Source organism: Rhynchophorus ferrugineus, unplaced genomic scaffold, assembly GCF_030347505.1.
Source record: "Rhynchophorus ferrugineus isolate W39M unplaced genomic scaffold, kcgeb_rfMv2 rfM4, whole genome shotgun sequence".
NCBI lineage: Eukaryota > Metazoa > Arthropoda > Insecta > Coleoptera > Curculionidae > Rhynchophorus > Rhynchophorus ferrugineus.
This window is the reverse complement of record NW_027472583.1, coordinates 20,153,484-20,173,300: the sequence shown is the minus strand read 5'-3', so window position 1 is coordinate 20,173,300 and position 19,817 is coordinate 20,153,484. Positions and strand designations below refer to the sequence as shown.

Genomic DNA, 19,817 nt, shown 5'->3' with positions numbered 1-19,817 from the left:
ACTTCGCGAAATTAGTCTTCGTGAAAAAACGTCATTCAATAATTGAATTTTTAAATGAGCTGTATGTGTTGTGGCCCCATCTTGGTGAAAGCACATGTCCTCCAGTACTTGCTTTTCCATTTCAGGCACAAGACAATTTCGAATCATGTCTTGGTACCGTTCAGCAGTAACAGCAACTGCAACACCCTGGTTATTTTCAAAAAAATATGGAAAGACGATAGACGGAAAACAGCAAATTTCAAAAGCGCGTACAATGTTTTCACATATTTTTATCTAAAACTAGCTGACCCGACAGACTTCGTCCTGTCAAAAAGATTTGTAATGTGGCAGTTTTTGTGCCTACGTATTTTAAAAAATTCTCCTGAACAGAACCATCACCCTGGTGATAGGGCGTTGTGAATAAAAAATAATTAAATAAAACATATATAAGGATTGAAAAGTAAGTAATCGCTTTATTGTTAATCATGTGAATCATAATTATTATTATTATTATTATCATTATATTGCTTTGTGGTATACGATGTTTTTTGTTTGATTACCTGGCGCATAGATAAACAAATCTGATGGTTTTCCAACACGGGAACAGGCAACATACAATTGACCATGTGAGAAACATGGGTTTTCTAGATTAATACCACAAACACTTAATGATTGCCCCTGGGACTTGTTTATAGTCATAGCAAAAGCAAGCCGTCAACATGTCTATAGGAAATTTGCCATTACCAATGTCAATGAGTTGTTTAGAGAATATGTTTCCAGATTGGTCATTTTGCAACTCGACACGCATATTCTTGCTTAAATGAAGTACTTTAACATGTTTCCACAAATTGGAGGACTTTAGACATGCATTGAGTTCATCAGCTGGCGTTGATCGTGGAATCACTGGCAATGTTTGACGAAAATCTCCTGCTAATAAAATCATTGCACCACCAAATCGGTTATTATTGCTACGTAGATCTTTTAAGGTTCTGTCTAAAGCCTCCAAAGATTTTTTATGTGCCATCGTGCATTCATCCCAAACAATCAATTTACATTGCTGCAAAACCTTTGCCATTGCAGAGTTCTTCGAAACGTTGCAGGTTGGAGTTTCATTGCTTTGCATATTTAATGGCAATTTTAGTGCTGAATGGGCTGTTCGACCACCTTCAAGCAAAGTTGCTGCGATTCCCGACGAAGCGAGTGCAAGTGCAATTTTATTTTGTGAGCGAATTGTTGCTAATATTAATGAAATAAAAAAAGTTTTTCCTGTACCACCAGGTGCATCTAAGAAATAAATCCCTCCAGTTTCATCATTTGTTACTTTCATAAGAGTTTCAAATACATACTTCTGTTGTTCATTTAACAGTGGAAGATTTGTTTGAATTTATTCTTTCAAAGCGTTGAGATCATACAGTCTTTCTCGATGCAACTCTTGGTTAAAAGCGTCATGCATTGGACGATTGGGCGCGGTCAGGCCTAATTGAATTAATAGTTTGTTTGACATTATCAAGCACATGTCCTCAATTGAAATCAATGCTTCATTGTAAATTTCTTCACTGATTTGTATATTTGGATTTCCCATTCTATTCCGTATTTGATACAAAATATCATCACACATATAATCTTTGTACTTCATCCACAAATCAATTGGGTTTGATGGGAAGCATGTAGATATGATTATAGAAAACAATGTTCGTATTTGATGAGTGTGTGATGATATTACAGCATCATTGAGAGTTTGATCCCAATGAGCGTCATTTTCAAGCAATTGCAAACGTTGACAGGCTTCTCTGTAGGATCCACACAATTCACCATCAACAGTTCGTAACTGTTGGAATGATGTTGGGCCACGTACATTGACTAATAGCAGTCGTAAATAAAAACATTCATCATTGCTTGGATGTACTGAATAAATCCGGCCAATCGCATCGGTGGAATATACATCTGTATATCCTGGAACTGGTTTTCCTTGTTTCCGTCGTATAAATCTCCTTGAGGATTGATTCCAGGTATAATATTTTGGCATTTCAGAATATAGCAATGTTTGTGCGAAATCATCGTTTTGGCATGTCTCAAAAAAACTGGTTAATGTAGTAGATGGTGGCTGAGCAGCTCTTTGTACTGCGTTCTGTGCTGTAAAATACACTCTTTGTCCATTTTCTAAATGCACAGCTAAGTGAACAACAGAAGGGTGTCTCTCATGAATAGGAAAAGAAAATATTCGCCAAACTGCTTCATTACTACTGACATAGCGGCCCATTTGGTATTGGGTAACTTCATCATTATAATTCTCTGCACCAATTTCAATCACAGCCATATCACTCCCTTTGCTTACATATTTGCAAATGTATTTAATCGATTTCACTGAATGGCAAGATTCAACGTTGATGTGTGCTTTGAATGTCTTTGATAAAATGGGTGAATATGGAACAATCCAACGATTATCTATTTCAATATCTTGTTGATTTAATTTGACAATTGTTGATTTTCCATTGTCTGCTGTCGATCTGCGACGATACAATGGATAACCGTCATTACCAGTAATTGTTTCCGATATTAATGTCCGTGGATATCGTTTTGAACATTTACCATCCATCATACACGGTGAATTTTGATTAAGAGTTCCACAGGGACCATGTATCATGTTTTTGATAACTACCTCATGCAATCCAGGATCTACTTGTACATTAGGGATTTCAGCTGATATCACTGCATCAACTTCATTTGGCCTTATCTTTTCAACCAACCAAATCAAAATGTGTGCATGTGGCAGTCCTCGTTTCTGCCACTCCACAGAATACATCCAGCAGCGTGTCTCACCAAACACATTATGTTTTACGATGAAATTCATTAAAGATTTCAACTTTTGTCTAAAGACTCTGGCTGTAATATCATGACGATCAATGGATGATTTCCCAGGTAATAACTCCTGCTTAATTTCTATCCATTGCGGATTGCATGTAAATGTGATGAACAAATCTGCTGTACCATAATGACGAACATACGACATGGCATCTTGAGCATATTCGTGCATATGCCGAGGGCTTCCGATGTATGTTGCTGGAAGAATAGTCATCCGACCGACATTCTGTGCATTTCCATCAGTATTAATCGCATCTCGAAGGTGAATATACTCTTCAGATCGGAGTTTGGTTTGATTCAACCTGATGAATGTTAATCTCTCCGTTTCAATTTTAACATACATGTCATCAACATATTTGTGATATAATCGCCGACATTTCAATATGCGATTATCTGCATTTTCCCGAATCATTAGGCGGTATGAATAATAGTTCATTGAACTGACTTTTTTGTTGGTTTCAGAACCTGTAAACAGATTTTGTTTTAATAACATTCAAATATAAAATTAAAATACATAATATAGTGACTGAGATATTATCGCCATAGCTAAACTAATATTTTAGTTACCTGTAATGGGATTTATCATTTTTATTGATAAATCGTAGCCATCTTCACCTTGCCAAAATATAATGGGATATTGCAGTGCATCATATGAGCGGTGTGTTTCCTTTATAGGTTGTAATTGAAAATTCCGACGATGTAAAACAATATCACGGGATTCCAAGTTTTCTCCAACTACAACGATAGCAACTTCATCAATAGTTGGTGCATTAAAACGTCTTGTATGTTGACCTGCAGGTGTTTTATCAGCTCTGATTACAATTTTGTGATTATCGGATGGCATCAGATCCAGGGCAGTTTTAAACAATATAATCAATTGATTGTGTTGATGAAATAAAGTTTGTAATTGTTCTACAATAGACCTTTTTACTAAATTGTTATGTGCACAACGCAGATCAATTTCTTGTGGTGAATTGCCCATAAAATAAATTTGCAGGAATTTGTTGTCGCTATCTGACACTGGTAACAGTGAACCTGCTCTGTGATATATTTGCCCTTGTATCTGTAAATAAAAAAAATATTATGGTGTGGTATAAATTAATGGATTGTCAATGATCAAACTTAAATAATATTTGATCTTAAAAAGTATATATTTAGTTTTAACTAATATCTATCAAATATAAAATATAATAAAAGTGTCACTGAAACTGAATCACCATATAATATGATGACTAAGTGATATATTTCGTAATGATTAAGAAATTGAAGATTAGTAACACATCTTAACTTTGGTGACAGAAAATTTTGTTCGCTAAAATAATTATGAATAACTGCTATAATACATACCTTGAAAGTTGGCATAAAATTTTCCCGAACTGCATTTGTTGCCCCAAATGAAGTCATTTGAAAGCAATTGTTATATTGTTGAATATGTGTCAAAAAGTGTATAGAATCTGTTCCTATTCCTGAAACCAATGAGTACAATGGTTCTGGTGGTGGATCCAATTGTATCAATTTCACTTTACCATTTGCGCAACACAATCCATTGGCTTCGTTTTTGTATTTTAATGCCTTACAGTGTGAGCAAACCAAGTTCATAGAACCAATAACAACACATTGGTAGTTACTGTAGTCAATTGACACATCGTAACTGAAAGCAGCTGGATTCAAACTTGCGCGATTATTAGTTGAATGTCGCGCTCGCGCTTCACGCGAATCAAATATAAATTATTTTTTCACTAATCACGAACTAAACAAACACTAACTAACTAAACACTCTGCACAAAACACGATATACGAATTTGTTTCGTGTATCACTTGACAATTCATCTGTCATCTGTCAAAAGTCATCTGTAACAGACAACTTTTTTTTTTTAAATTTGATATGACTTGAACTCAAATCCTTTTAATCCGTACGAATTGTTTTATTTATTTAAAATTTTTTATTTGTTTAAAATTTAATTCAAATTTTAAATAAATAAAACAATTTGTACGGCTTAAAAGGATTTGAGTTCAAGTCATATCAAATTTAAAAAAAAAAGTTGTCTGTTACAGATGACTTTTGACAGATGACAGATGAATTGTCAACTGATACACGAAACAAATTCAAACAAAAAGGGCTATTTTTAGGGTTTTTCCAGCAATAATTCTAATTTTTCTCGCCGTAAAAACCATCCCTGAACTTCAACGAACATTTTAAAAAAAGATTTGGCCAAATTGGTCCAGGCGTTGTTGAGTTATGCGCTTAGGAACATATTTTGCGATTCATTTTTATATATAAGATAATCAGATATTTGGGAATAATGTTATTGCTGAACTGATGTGACGAAAAATCAGAAGTAGTTCAGTGTAAATGCCATTCAGGTTTCTTTTAAGCACTAACTATATCATGTGAGAAGTCGCAGAAACGTTGTGGGCAACTGTTTGTATGATGTAATGGTTAGAACGTTAAGCTCACACGCAGAAGTCGCGGGCTCGATTCCCAACCGCGGCAGCAACTTCTTTTGTTCGAGTTTGATTGGACAATTTGTTAAATCACCTAGATTAAGTAGCGGATCCCGGGGCCTGAAACGTTCCTTATTTTCAATCATTGTTTCTTTATTCCTACTTTTCCTCATATGAGCTGTACTTTTACTTGAGCTATCCATTGCAATATTTAATAAACTGCTTAATTTATTGGATAAATAGCTAATACTACAGAGAGAAAAATAAAATATTTTTAACAAAACAATTGAAACGACTTCTAAAAAATAAATAAGGAACTAACTGAAAATTAAAAAATTAACAAACTTAGGGTTTTAACACAAAAAAAAATTTAAAATAAAATATGTACATAATAATCCTTGTAATAACTAAATAAAAATAAACAAAAACTTATTTAACATATCTACTACATGTATTTTATATTCTACTATATACACTCACACAATTTATTTTAATACTTACATAAGTTTGTATAACTATTTATAATATTAATTGAACTACTACCAACTGATCAGTTTGAAGGCAGTGCAATAAGCTTGAAGGCTAAGCAATACAAAAATAATAATATAAATTTGTGATATATACACAAAATTAATTTATTAACGAAACAAATCTAATCTGTTGCTTTGTTTCAGGCTTATAAATAACATAAAACTTACAAACCGACTAAAAAAATTTTTGTTTAATATTTGATGTTATTAACGATAATAGTCTATCAATTTAGTATTAAAGAATCACAAAACAAAACTAAAAGCAATGGATCTCATTCACTCTTTGCATAATAAAACCGAAAAAGCCATTAAGCCCACCATAAAAATCCGATAATCACGTACAGTCTATCCAGTTTTTCCTTGGCTTTCCATTAATCCAGAAATATCCTTTCCATGCACGAAATCTATAATAGTCTTCTGAACTGAACCCACCTATGTTTCGAGATTGTCTAAGAGTGGGATTAGATACAAGTTCTCCATAAAATTTCTTAACATAAATAGGTTCCACATAAAACAATACACACAAAACAGCTTATTGCTGTTCAACTTTTTTTAAATCCTCTTATAAAATCCCAACTGATGCGAAAAGGGATATTTAGTGAATCGTAAAACGTGATTTTTTCAAATATAGCTTATCAAAGTTGAATTTCCTGTCGTTCACCAGATTAAATAAGCAGATACTAGGACTTTCAATAAATTAACAAAATGGAAATAAGGAAGATTTGTGGTTATAAAAATCTAATACACTTATTCGATCCTTAATTTAACTCTAATTTAGATAATCCGTTATTACATTGGTTTCCCGAAATGCTTGCATGTAGTAACCTCTATTCTCCATTTAATGAAAGCCATTTTCCAGGAAATAAACTGAAAGGGGATAGAAATCACAATGAGCTTAAACTAGTTGTTGAAATAATTCGTTCTCTAAGTCAATAATTTTAACGATAATTTTTGGCTCCCAATATCTACTTTTATCGTTTCATTATTAATGAGTATACATAAATTTTTTAAACTCAAAACTTTAGGCACTGTTACACTAAAGTCTATATACACTGAATAACTCAATAATGCCAAATGAGAAACTGCTATTTTGCGTAAAATAATGTCAAAACCGTCGAATTTTACAATAAGGTTAGGTTGTTTGACACTTGTAGCAATTATTAATCAAGTATTAATTTTTCATTTTCAACTTTAGCTAATCAAAATGAATGTAAGAACTCAATATTAATTAAAGTAAATCAAAAGTGGAATAACACTAATAAAATGTTACGAAGTCTGTTACTGATCAGTTCACTTATTTCATACAGAACATCATTCTCTTATTTCTGTATCCTAAATAAGCTAATAATTACAAACGACATAATATCTGTGGAAAAGATAATATGGCGCTCATGAATAAGCGGAATTGACTACACAAGTTTGGTACTAATAGCGCTAAAGTTTAACGGCTGTACGATGTTTAATGTGTTACCGTACGTTTAAATGATTTGTAAACAAAGAACGAATTGACAGAAATTGAATTTCGATTATGTTCACATAGCATAATAACTATAATACAGCGTTAAATTATTTATGGTACTATTGGCGAGCAGACCCACCGAATTATTTCAAATTTCTCATTTATTTGAATGTATGAGGTCAGGGCTTTGAGTAAGTTCTGTTCATGATGGTCGAATCCCAAGAATTTACTTTCCTCGTAGTTTATATCTTATATTTACTCTAAACTTAATGCTATGCAAATGCTTTTGTTGCAAACTGCTTCTGAATTGCACTGTTTTACACAAATTTTATAATATAGCATAGAATTTTTTTGCCCAAGCTCTGGTCTCCATAAATTACGACAGGCCTAATAAATTAAGAATTCGCATTTGAACTGTAAGTTTTTTTCTGTCCAAATTCGAGAAAATTAAGATTGTTTAAAATAACTTTAGGACGCCTTTGGTGGCTTTACATCGTGAACTACGGACTAGATGATTTTCAAAATACAAATAGTTTATAATACCAATATGCTAGGGGACGCAACTTTAATCCTGCTTTTGTGACCTTACATTAAATTAAGTTTTTCGGATTCTTTAATCGAATTCAATAATTGAATTAATTTACAATATCTTATAAACCTCCCGGAATAATACAGACTATGTCAGTAATGAAGTGTACAGAGACAAAAACAAAACATTTAGTTTACATGAAAATTCTTTTATTTCAAGAGAAAGGAGTTGTAAGTTGCTGAATAGACGGACCAGACAGTGTTTAACACGGATATCCTCCAGAGGTTCTAGAATAAAGTGTTGCGAGTCTTCGTCGATGCTCCATATTACGTCTCCAATAAATTAATTCAGCGCGATATCCCCTTAGAACCCATAAAGAGTGTGATTCGAAGTGTTAGTGCAAAGAACTCTGAAAGACTGTTAGTACATCTCGATGAACTCGCTAAACATTTAAATGTACCCGATGACAGTGAAGTGCGTAGGCTCAAACGTAAACTACCATATGAACTGATTAACAGACACATTGAACGAGATAAATTTCCACAAGTTGAGGCAGCTTTTTACGCAGACGACACTACTTACTTTGCTTCTTTAAGAGTAGCACCGCACATCCGAAGCAGACTCCGAAAACCATTCGATGAGACGGTCCAGTTGTGACATTTCTGGAAGTTGCAAGTCAACCCACAGAAAACCCAGGCCATCTTCTTCCACAAGAAGCGTTTTGCACCGAGCATTTCGCTTCTTAAAATCCAATGGTCAGAAGAAGCCACCTATCTGGGTCTTGTCATCGATCGCAAGTTTAGGTGGAATTCCTACATTCAAAGGTCCCTCCATAAAGGTCAAGGTATTGTTAATTTGCTGTTCCCGCTTCTCAACCGGGCCAGCAGTCTTCCTCTCTCAATAAAATCTCTCATGTACAAGATGCTAGTTCGATCAGTCGTTCTATACTGCTCCAGTGTCTATCTAAAATAGGTCTTACCTAGCCAGGTGGAATGTCTTCAAGTATTTCAAAACACAATTCTCAGGAGAATAATCAATGTCCCTTGGTTCGTCAGGATTCATAAAGAAACAGATGTCCCCCAGGTTCACGATTTTATATCCGAACTCTACTCGAGATATTTCTCCACTCTTCATCTCTCGGACAATAGATGTATTACCGAGTTGGCCGATATTTGGGGCCAATAAATCATTCGAATCTTCATGGCCTTATTCTATCACAGCCGACACTTCCCCGTCGTACTCTAACTCCAGATTCTCTCGACCTTCTCCGGCGAGCGATTAACTCATGCACCGCAAGCTGTGTGGTGTGTTTAGTGGGTAACCCAGAGGGAGTCACAACATATCCAGTCCAACTAGCTTACTTCTGCGGGTCTTCCCAACCAGGTATTCGTAATAGGATTCCCCTTCCCGGTTCCAGGCCAAAAAAAAAGAATGAGATAAAATAATCTCTAGAATAGGTTACAATAGTCTTTAGAATAAGTTTGGATAGAGTTTAGAATAATTTAGAATATTATCTAGAATAAGATCTAGATTATAAGTTTAGCACCAGATCACTTACTGAAGCGATATTCTACATGCCGGTAGCATTATATTGTATAACGGAAATCATATTATAATGCTTATTGCCCACGGCAAAAAAAAGTTTCAAGAAACTTGATAAAGACAATACAGTTTCTTTTTTTTTAATTGATGAATGTAACATTACTGGTATACATCCCATAAAGACTAACTTTATTTACTAAAAAATCGTAAAAAGTTATCGTGTCAATGTAACTTCGCACATATATGATGTCAAACCGCTTTCGAAATATACATTTCCAATTTCACAAGTGAAAAAAAAACCGCCGCTCAGTCTGACTTTTAATTACATTAAACGTTTTCCAGATTTATTTTCCTCCCTTTTCGCATTGAATTTATTTTCGGTGATGGACGGATTTAAACGTCTCCCAATTAGTGGACCGAAAAATATACATGACGTAATTTTTTGTTCGTATCCTCTAGTTCGAATACAACTAAACATATATGCGTGTGTTTTTATAAAATTGAATTTCATTTATGTGGATGATATTTTGTTTTATATTTTATTTTTATTCGGATATTGAAGCTGTTATGTCGGTGTCATATTTCAACTAAAATAGAATATAGGATAAATATTAAAATAATATCATAACGCTTGACTTATTTATATTTTTGTAGCTTTAGACCACAATAAAATAATCTACAATATTCTGATATATAGGAAACTATATCGATTCCTTCGAACTGAGAACATTAGTTCCAAGACATTGTTCATCCAATAAATATTTTTAATCTCTTTATATATTAATCGGCTTAACAAAAATATTGTCTCCCTTTTACAGGAAAACGGCAGGAAGCTTAAAATTTGATACGGTTAAAGCTTATACGGAGGAAGAATTTTTTTTACTTTTTTTATTTAGTGGTAATTAAACTCCAGTAAAACGAAATACGCCCAAATCAAGCAACCAGGAATAGCTGTCAGATTGGCGATGTAATATATAAACAAATATTATAGGCTTTATTTTCGTTAAACCTGACCGACCCGCTCCCAGCTCCAATTCTAATATAGAAGATTACTCAAGATACATTTCTCCACAACAACTCCGGTTTTTGCGCATGCGCATATTGGCTCCATTTTATTTTAAAATAGAGAATTATCCGAGTTTGGCGCATGCGTATACGCAGCTTACTTATTTTTTTAACCGACTTCGAAAAAGGAGAAAGTTCTATGTTCGACTGTATAGTTCTTTTTATCGTGATTATTAGATTTACTGTCAAGTGTATTAGGCAGGCAAATAGGTTCAGGAGGTAAATAAAAAGGGTAAAATTTTGGAAATAATTCTATTTAAGATTTTATTTAAAAAATATTGAATAGAACGAAATAATCAAAATATAATTAATATATATCCAACTGTTCTATTTTTATTAAAACGTCATATTGCACATCATTATTATTTTTTATAAATAAAAATACAGAAATATGATATATAATTGATTTAATGTTGAAACTACATATAGGAAGGGAAAAAAACATTGAAAATTATTGAAATAACACATTTTATTTAAGAAATTATTGAAGGATAATGATGAAAAAAATATTGAATTATTGAAATTATAAAATATGTTGTATTGACAAAAGATGTATGCAGAAGCAATGGAAAACCTACCTGTATTGATCCGTATGAAAACTATTTTGCCGAACTAAAAAACTACTTAATCAACATTAATAACAAATCGTTTTGCACTCAAATTCTAAAATATAAAAGTTAACCCTCGTGTAATCCACTAATAATCGATAAATCGCGAACTAAATAAATGTATCTTCAAGATTGTAGACAGCGAAAAACAGAATGAAAAAGCTTGAATTGGGGTTTTAATTATAAGCAACGTTTTATAGATGATTTATTTCTATTTCTTTTGATATCAGATCTGCTTTTACGGAGCTAAAATTTTGGCGCTTTAGTTATATAACAAATAATCTCGTTGTCTCTGGTGAAAGATTAAAATATTTCTTGAATTAATTTTGCCGTAATAGTCAAGATGTCATTCTTATAAAATGTTTGAAATAATTATTAATAACAAAAAATAAGGAGACAAATATTGTAAAGGCTTGGCTATGAAAGATTTCATAGCATTTTTATTTAGATAAATTTCAATAAATAATTTAAAGCCGGCTTGGTGGCGCAGTGGTAAAGGCGATAGGACGGTCCTCCTACTGTTGCGATAGCCGCGGGTTCAAATGCTCTTAGGGCAAGGTCGTAAATTTATGTTTGTGATTGTTTAAAATTTGTGATTGTCCTATATGTGATTGTCCTAATCCCAGTCCGCCAGTAACCAGGCTGGTTAAGACCGGATATCTTCTGGGATGATTTCGAAAGTTGGTCACTCGCCAGTCGGTAGACCTAATGCTGATGACCGTGGTTTGAAGCCCACATTAAATTTTAGGCTCAGTCGAGATAAACTCCTAGTTGGCAAACGGAGACTTTAAAATATATCTAAAAAAAATAATTTAGGAAAATATTTTTTTAAATTAACAGTTTCATTTTAAAACAATTTACTCTTAAAAGTTAGAGTTAATATACATATGCTTTTATAGATGAACCTTGGTAATACTGGGATATTTTCATTTACATTACACGGTATATTTGACGAGCGCCTTGTCGTATAAGGTAGTATAACTCCAGAAATCGGTTCACCTATAACAAAATACATTATTTTTTGCAATCTACAATTTGGTCTATTGCTGCGATACTTATAAGATCAATTTATCTCCTTTTTTGAAGAAAAGGGTGCCTCCTGGAGGCGTGAAATTTGGCACGGTTAAAGCTTACTTCGAGGAAGGTTTTTTAGGCCAAAAATGTATTATATGGTTGTTGAAACATCATAAATCTAAAATTTTGACGAAAATTGTTGCTATGTGTGACGTCATCAATTTTGATGACCAAAATTGGCTGTTTAGTTAACATCTTGCTCATCCATATGTGAAGTACCCCAGTGGGAGCACCAAACAATATTTTAGGTTGAGTTTGAAGCCTTAGATCTGGACTTGAAGAATAATGAATAAAGAAAAATTAATAAATTAACCGGAATATTAAAAACGAACTAGCAAAAAAAACTAGACTGTGAAAACTAGTTGTAATGGAACTGTTTTACTTCCATTTCTTCGATAACATTGAACAACTTAATGATACAGTAACTGATACATTTCGTAGAACAACAACACAATAAACAATGGGAGCAATTACAACAAAACAAGCAATTCAAAGTTATGTCTAGTAAGCATTCAATTAATATCATAAAACAAATCCATCATTATTATCAAAATACGAAACGGAAGGGAGGGACTCGATCTTAAAAGTTTAATTCGTTCATAAAGCCCCACTTTACCCATAAAACCGGGTCATCGTCGGAACTGATTTCGTTAGACTTTCGCTGCAAATTTCCACAGTAACAAAGTTAATGATATACGACTACAGCATTATCTGCCAGAGATAAGCTATCGTGGATTGGGGTGTTTCAACTTAGGAAGCAAAATCGAGGATGTCACTTCCGCTGCTAAATTAATTAACTGCATTTGTCGTTTAAATAAACGCTAAGCCGAATTGATTGGCTTATCGAAGGAATCATGTCCCATAGTGAGTGTTGTGTTAATAAAATATAATGAATGATTACGGGCCATCAATTATTTTCAACGTGTTACAACTTGATGTTATAGTCATATGTGTTATAACATGATATGATATAATGATACTGATATATGTGTACTAATTAATAAATATTATGACACAATATAACCAATAATAAGACCTTTGGTATTAGCAATGAAATAATTTGATGAATATTTAATGCTAAATTTTGTTCAAATCAGAAAACATTTTCTAGATCAAAAAATACTGAGATATATAAATTTTAGTCTATGTATCATTTTCAAATTGGCTTTTTTGTGTTATGTTGGTTATACCTTAACAACTACAATACACTAAAACACACCACACTATTGTCAATGTACTCTTTCTCATGTGCATTCCTCAACATGTATGCGTTTATTCCTTGTCTCTCCTTTAGGTAGATACGGCACATCTTCTCTATATATTAATTGAATTTTGCTTCCTTTTTAAAGCTTATATGAGGAAAAAATTTCGAAGCCTAACCGTTTTTGTGTAATATGCGATATTAACATGAAAATTGAGTGAGTTAAGATAGTATTAAACGATATTTAATTTTAAGCGGATTTATTTAATATTTCGTTTTACTTATGCTTATTAATTATTAAAGATTAAGAAAAGTACGATGATATAAAGTTAGCTTTTTATATGTAGGGTCAACAAATTATTTTAATAAAATTTGAGAATAATATTAATCGTCCGCCTGGTCGATTTTTCATATTCATAAATTAAACATTAATTAATCCATTTTCAATATTAAGATTTTCGATTAATTCAAAGTCTGATGAACTCAGAATAGCTAAGAAAATACCGTTATTGCTTAAAATAGGAAGGAGTTATTGCATAGTACATTAATGTTTTAAGAGGTAATTTTAAAATTTATTTAGATTTTTCTATATATTTTATCAATTTTAACTTTTGTTTTAGCATTTCGTAAAGAAGCAATAACCTTATATTATAGGTAATAAATATATTAATCTGTGCATTAAGAGTTACAATGACTGTAGTTAGTGAGTTGTTAGTCCCCATTTCGGACATAAAACAAAGTCAAAAGCAGTAGATTAAATAAAATTATAGAAGATAAATTAAAGACAAGTTATTTCCAATAGCGACATTCCAAAATATTACATTAAGCAATAGCTTGAAATAAATAATTATACCGACAGGAAAAAAGAGAAGAAATAAATACTGTTTCAATTAAATAGTGAAATAAATAAGTAAAAAAACGATGCAATATTATTAAAAAATTTAGGTAGTTTTTAGATATTATTCTTTCTTCAAATAAGCCTGATGTAATTTTATAGTATATCACTATGAAGATAAAATGAAACTGTCTACACAGTTCTCATAAATAGAACAAATGGGACAAATTTTATTACTTAATAAAAAATATAATGACTTAATAAAAATAAAAATTACTTCATTTAATATTCCATATTTATACAAAAAACTAAAGAAAAATTATATATACTTAAATTCAATGCTCTGAAATTATTAATGTTCTGTAAACAATCTTACTTATGACACTTTGTCATAATGTTCAGTGGTGTAGTGATTTAAACTTTAATCAACATTATTTGGTGAAACTTATTGGAAATTAAAGGAAACTAATGCCATTAAAAAATTAGATAGTGTTAGTTTATGAGATATCTTGCATGTTTTAATAAACACACATTTTTTAATTTGATTAATGTTAAATAACAAATATATTTCTAATGTTATATTGAAAATATTCTGAAAACTAATTTAAGTAACATTGACATATTAATTTCTAATTATTTTGTTTGCTCTCTTATGACAGAAACCTGACTAATGTAATACACCATAGCCGAATTTCGACCAGAGGGAAAATTTTGTTTGCAAACTGGGTAATAATAAAAAGCCTATTACATAAAAATAAAATTAATAAAGGCTAAGACTACGGACTGTTTAATGGTGTATTATTAAATTAGGATAATACAACTGATTTTGCAATTTAACGACTCAAGGAGTCAGTAGAAAGGAACAGAATACAGACAAAAATAATAATATAAATAATATTGTGATCGGTTCTTAGTTGCGATAATTTCATGTTGAAATTTTTTTTCATCTTGGTTCAAATTGAAAAAAGAAAGAAACAACTTCTCGAATATTAAGAATACATAAAATTAGCTTGCCTGTTGAAGTTTTTCTTATTTAGTAGTGTTATGTTTTTTATACGACTTAATTTATTACATAAATTTGTAATATGATGTTCGTAAATTTGATTATATTTTAATATATTTTCATTATTTATTTGCTAAAGATTATAATATACTAAGAAAAACTAATTATTTTAAATGAATATCATACAGCTTTATTCATATAGAGATATATTTTCTATTTTTTTAATTTTAGCTATCTCATGTTGAAGTTCAAATTGAATAAACTAATATGATATGAATAAAATTTGTATAAATATAGGATAGATATTGTAACAATTTAGTGCTATTGATCCGAACGTAGACTAGTGAAATCGCAGATCTATGCCAATAAACTGAAATTCATCTACACACGAAAGTCAACATAATACAGGTTATTTAAATTCAGCCAGAAATTGAAAAATAATTCTGTTGATATCTTATTTACTTATATTATATTTTAATATATCTAACATTGTATTGAACTCATCAATATATGTTAGTATTCTTAGAACAACAACTGACAAACTAGTCATACTTTGGGAAATGTTTCAACCCTTTTTCTTTTTGCCCTTATTTATATTTAAAGATTCCGTTCGAAAATTACATCAGGGCCAGTCACTGAAAGTTACAGTTTGTAACTTCCTGGCGAACAAAAGTTAAGGATACCACTCCTTATATTAAAAAGTTACTTATTCTGCCTCATTCAACTGTTTCAGATATAAGATTTAATATAATTTAATAATTTTGGAATATCTTTATACATACAACTTCTTTATATATCAGTGAAATACTAAACCACTAAACAAATTTTTCTGCATTATTTTTGTGTGTATTTGAATAAGTAGACTGTATTTCGAATAGGGTAAGATTGGTAGGAGGCATTGCTATAGGATTCCCAAAATATTGTTTATATTATTTTTTATAAAGAGTTAAAATCTGTCTCACCATTTTTTCCACCACCCATACTTCTTTTGACGGAAAAAAGCCATGACTGCCTGGTCCGCTAATTTTATACAAATATAATTCCAAGATAAGAAAGAAACCTGCCAGAAGCAGAATTTTAAATAAAGGAAATTAATAGTGTTGGCAGTAGACCTGCTCTGTTAACCGGAATACACTAGCTTTGCATTCAAATTACTTGCTAAGAGTCTTAGTAAACTTTCAGGGGCGAGAAGATTCTCCATATTCAACAACGTTTTCCTTAACATTCAGCGACTATATATCAGGGAAACTCGGAGTAGAACGAGACTAAGAAGAATTTCTTTTCTTAAATGATGACGTTCTTATGCATAAATTGACCGATGAACACATCGATCGATGACAATGTTGATGGCCAATCTAGCGTCCTCTGTATAGCATGTAGCGTCGCCCTCTTGGAACATCGTGTCGTCAACATCAATATCCTTCAATTTAGCTAACAATAGATCGAATCATTTTGTAGTGTGAGTGCTTTCCTGTGTGAAGTATAACCTAGATATTGTTCTAGAATTAACATCCGCCCATTAATTCGATCTTACGATAGCTCACGTTTTAGTATACGAACTTCATTTCCACCGCCAGCGTGGCCGGTTTGTACGGAATTTCCCCAATCTGCAACGAATCTCACGCTGATTGGTGAATGCGAAAATGTGGTGATTTTGACATCTCATAGTATACATAATATCGATATTTCACTGCTAATGAATTTTGATATCTTGTTTCAATGAGAAAAATCCCTTGTTTACAAACTAAAACCAGAAATAAGGAAATTTTGAAAACTCTGTCTAAGTACACCAAGTCCTGTGCTAATATTTGAAATGCTAACTTCAGCAAATTAGAAAATGTGGATAATTGGAAAAAAGATGAAAATGCACCTCGTATTGCTGATGCAGATATCTATAAAACATTACAAGAATTTTATATTATATTGACGTCAAATATTAACTTCAGCGATACATTATTTTCTTTTGTATCCGCTGTATATACATTAGGAGTTCAACTGCTACAAGCTAAGTTAATGATGTCAATGCTGAAGCGATTTCCAGAGCTTCATAAATGTGTTACAGAACAATAATTGGATGACGAGTGGAAAACTCATGCTATGTCAGATATTGATCAACACAGACTTGAACTTCACGAAGATAACGTAGATGTTGAAAATTACGAGAATAAAATGTATAGCCCTAGAAACGCTATGGAACAGTACCTGTTCCCAACCATAAAAATGTACAGTCACAGTTTTATCACATTTAATTAAAACACATAGCAAAACATCGTTTCGATTTTTTGTTGCTTCATCTGAACCTATGATTATCGTCCTGGATGTTCAATATAAAATTTCATGCCATGATTTTCCTTAGATAACACCACGTAGCTAACTTGACATTTGACGTTTTAAAAACTAAGAATATTGTTCCGTATCAAATGTTAACTGTTTCTAATTACTGTCTTTCCTGTCGTATTATTTCAGATAAAAAAACCATCCTGTCCATGTTGAGTAGCGCTGATTTATGATTTGAATGAATATATTTCGTTTTCCTCAGGTCTGATCATAATTTCCGTTTCAAAATATATCTATTGGGGCAATACATATTGAAAAGTCAGTGACTATATTTGTTCACTTATTTGAAAATATATTATTAGCAATTTGAGTGCTCGTGACACGGAACCGTGCCGCCGAAGTTTAGCATCCGACACTCGAGACACGGATCCCTGTCGCTTGTAATACAATTGTTACTATGATTAGTATAAAACCAGGGCGGAGAAGATAGCATCGCGCAATGAATAGCTTATAGTAAAAGGTTTCGGGCGTCGAAAAACTGAAAAAAAAACGCTAGTAAGGCTGGCCCGTCTGGGATAAAAAACGAATAAAAAATGAGAAACATGTTACTAATACTATATATATATATATATATATATATATATATATATATATATATATATATATATATATATATATATATATATAGTATTAGTAACATGTTTCTCATTTTTTATTATATATATATTCATATATACTAGCGTTTTTTTTTTCAGTTATATGTGTAAAATATGTAAAAAATACAATTTTCAATCCGGACGAGAAATTTTTGCGTCACACGCTCATGTCACCGATCCGTGCTGTATGTCAAAAATGATAATACATTCAGTAAAATAAAGAGTGTATTACCATTTTATTCTAATTTACGGCCTTAATTAAAAAAAAATGTTTACCTCTGGCCACATGTTACTGTCACAATATAGCAATCAAATGTGTTAATAACCTATTATTAATCTCAAATTAACGATAATTATTTGAAGGTATTCATCTTCATACATTCTTTGGTTTATCAAGTATTTGCGGTACTAAATGACATTTTGATTTTACCATAGAACTGTATACTAATAATATTGATCACAGCCAACGAATTTTTCTAGTTCAAAAATGTATTATGCAACAATAAACATTTTTATTTCAGTCACAATATTGTCCATGACTAATCCCTACTTATTCCCATCTTTTGAGATTAAAGATATTATGTCAAAGAGTACTCAAACCGTCCATGTTAGTACAAGACATTTATTGAAATGATACTAATGAGAAAAAATTAACAGTAGAAGGAAAATAAAATAAAATATTTCGTATGTGATACTGATACAAAATTAGCGAGAAGATTACGATTTATAAAATAAACCAATTTTCGGTTTTATTGAAATTTCTTCAAATTGTTCCAAAAAATATACTACTATTTTAATATATTAAATAATTACTTTCAAGTTTATTTAAGTTAATTTTTTTGTTATTAAATAATATTGCAGCTAAAACAAACGCGCCCTCACAAATTATAAGTTTTAAACATAATGTCAGCATTACAATTCAGTGCTTTCGCTTAAATTAAATATATTATTTTTGTTACAGATGATAAAAATGATGATAACAGTTGTATTTGTTTTCACCCTCTGCTGGCTACCATATAACATGTTTCTGGTAAGTTTTTATCCATATTTTAAGCTTTCTAATTAATGATAAAATTGCGTACGATATTATTTCATTTATCACAAAGTTTATTCAGACATAGTCAATCTGTAGCCGTTTTAACACGTTGTTTCGTGATATACCCAACGATGTACGTACGAGCGTCAGATTGTTGTAGCTTTGATATACGACTCATCCTTGTTGGATGATACTACAACGAAAGCAGGAAATATATTAGATGTTTAATAAAGACAAACGGGGCGGAAACGTTGGTAAACTAACAGGAGTTGTACTTACTGTACTGTGTATATTACATAAACATATTTAAATTCGGTCTAACAGTGTTGGAATCCCGTATTTCACTGCTTTATTTATAGATAATTTGAATGTACTATATTCAGCATTACGCATTCCTTACATTAGAATAATTATATCAGTATATAGCCACAATAAGGTGTAAAATGACAAATGTATTAATATTGAGAACAGTACATCTATTGAAATAATTAAAAGTTAGTCTCATTTATGGATTCACTAAAACTATTATTGACTTATATACCCATTTTTAAGAATTATTTTAAGTTGAAACTCTATTGCTAGGAATCGGTTGAATGTATTTTATTCAAAGTATTGTCTATTGATAGCCGCTACTTTTTCCCATATGTCAGGCAATGTACCGATTCCACCTCGAAATAACGATGTATCTATCGGGGCATCCAAAAGTCGAGCCATTT

The 19,817-nt window shown here is 31.6% G+C and overlaps 2 protein-coding genes across 2 annotated transcripts in view; one reads left to right on the top strand and one right to left on the bottom strand.

Moving 5' to 3' along the window:
* Positions 1–19,817, top strand: part of LOC143194842 (RYamide receptor) — a 201,700-nt gene that overhangs the window by 73,935 nt on the left and 107,948 nt on the right. Inside the window, exon 5 of the mRNA XM_076401575.1 lies at positions 19,027–19,095. Within this exon, the coding sequence (XP_076257690.1) occupies positions 19,027–19,095 (69 nt within the window). The remainder of the gene's footprint in view (positions 1–19,026; positions 19,096–19,817) is intronic.
* On the bottom strand, positions 433–4,680 carry LOC143194839 (uncharacterized). Its single transcript, XM_076401571.1, has 3 exons — positions 4,189–4,680; positions 3,409–3,904; positions 433–3,306 (listed from the first exon to the last, which is right to left on the bottom strand). Exons 1-3 carry the CDS (start codon positions 4,438–4,440, stop codon positions 1,364–1,366), a joined length of 2,691 nt encoding a protein of 896 aa, XP_076257686.1. The 5' UTR covers positions 4,441–4,680; the 3' UTR covers positions 433–1,363.

Coding starts and splice junctions, on each gene's coding strand:
- LOC143194839 (XM_076401571.1), bottom strand. CDS start 4,440: ATGAACTTGGTTTGCTCACACTGTAAGGCATTAAAATACAAAAACGAA. Junction 3,905..4,188: donor ATTTTATGCCAACTTTCAAG/GTATGTATTATA, acceptor TTTTATTTACAG/ATACAAGGGCAAATATATCA. Junction 3,307..3,408: donor AATGATAAATCCCATTACAG/GTAACTAAAATA, acceptor ATCTGTTTACAG/GTTCTGAAACCAACAAAAAA.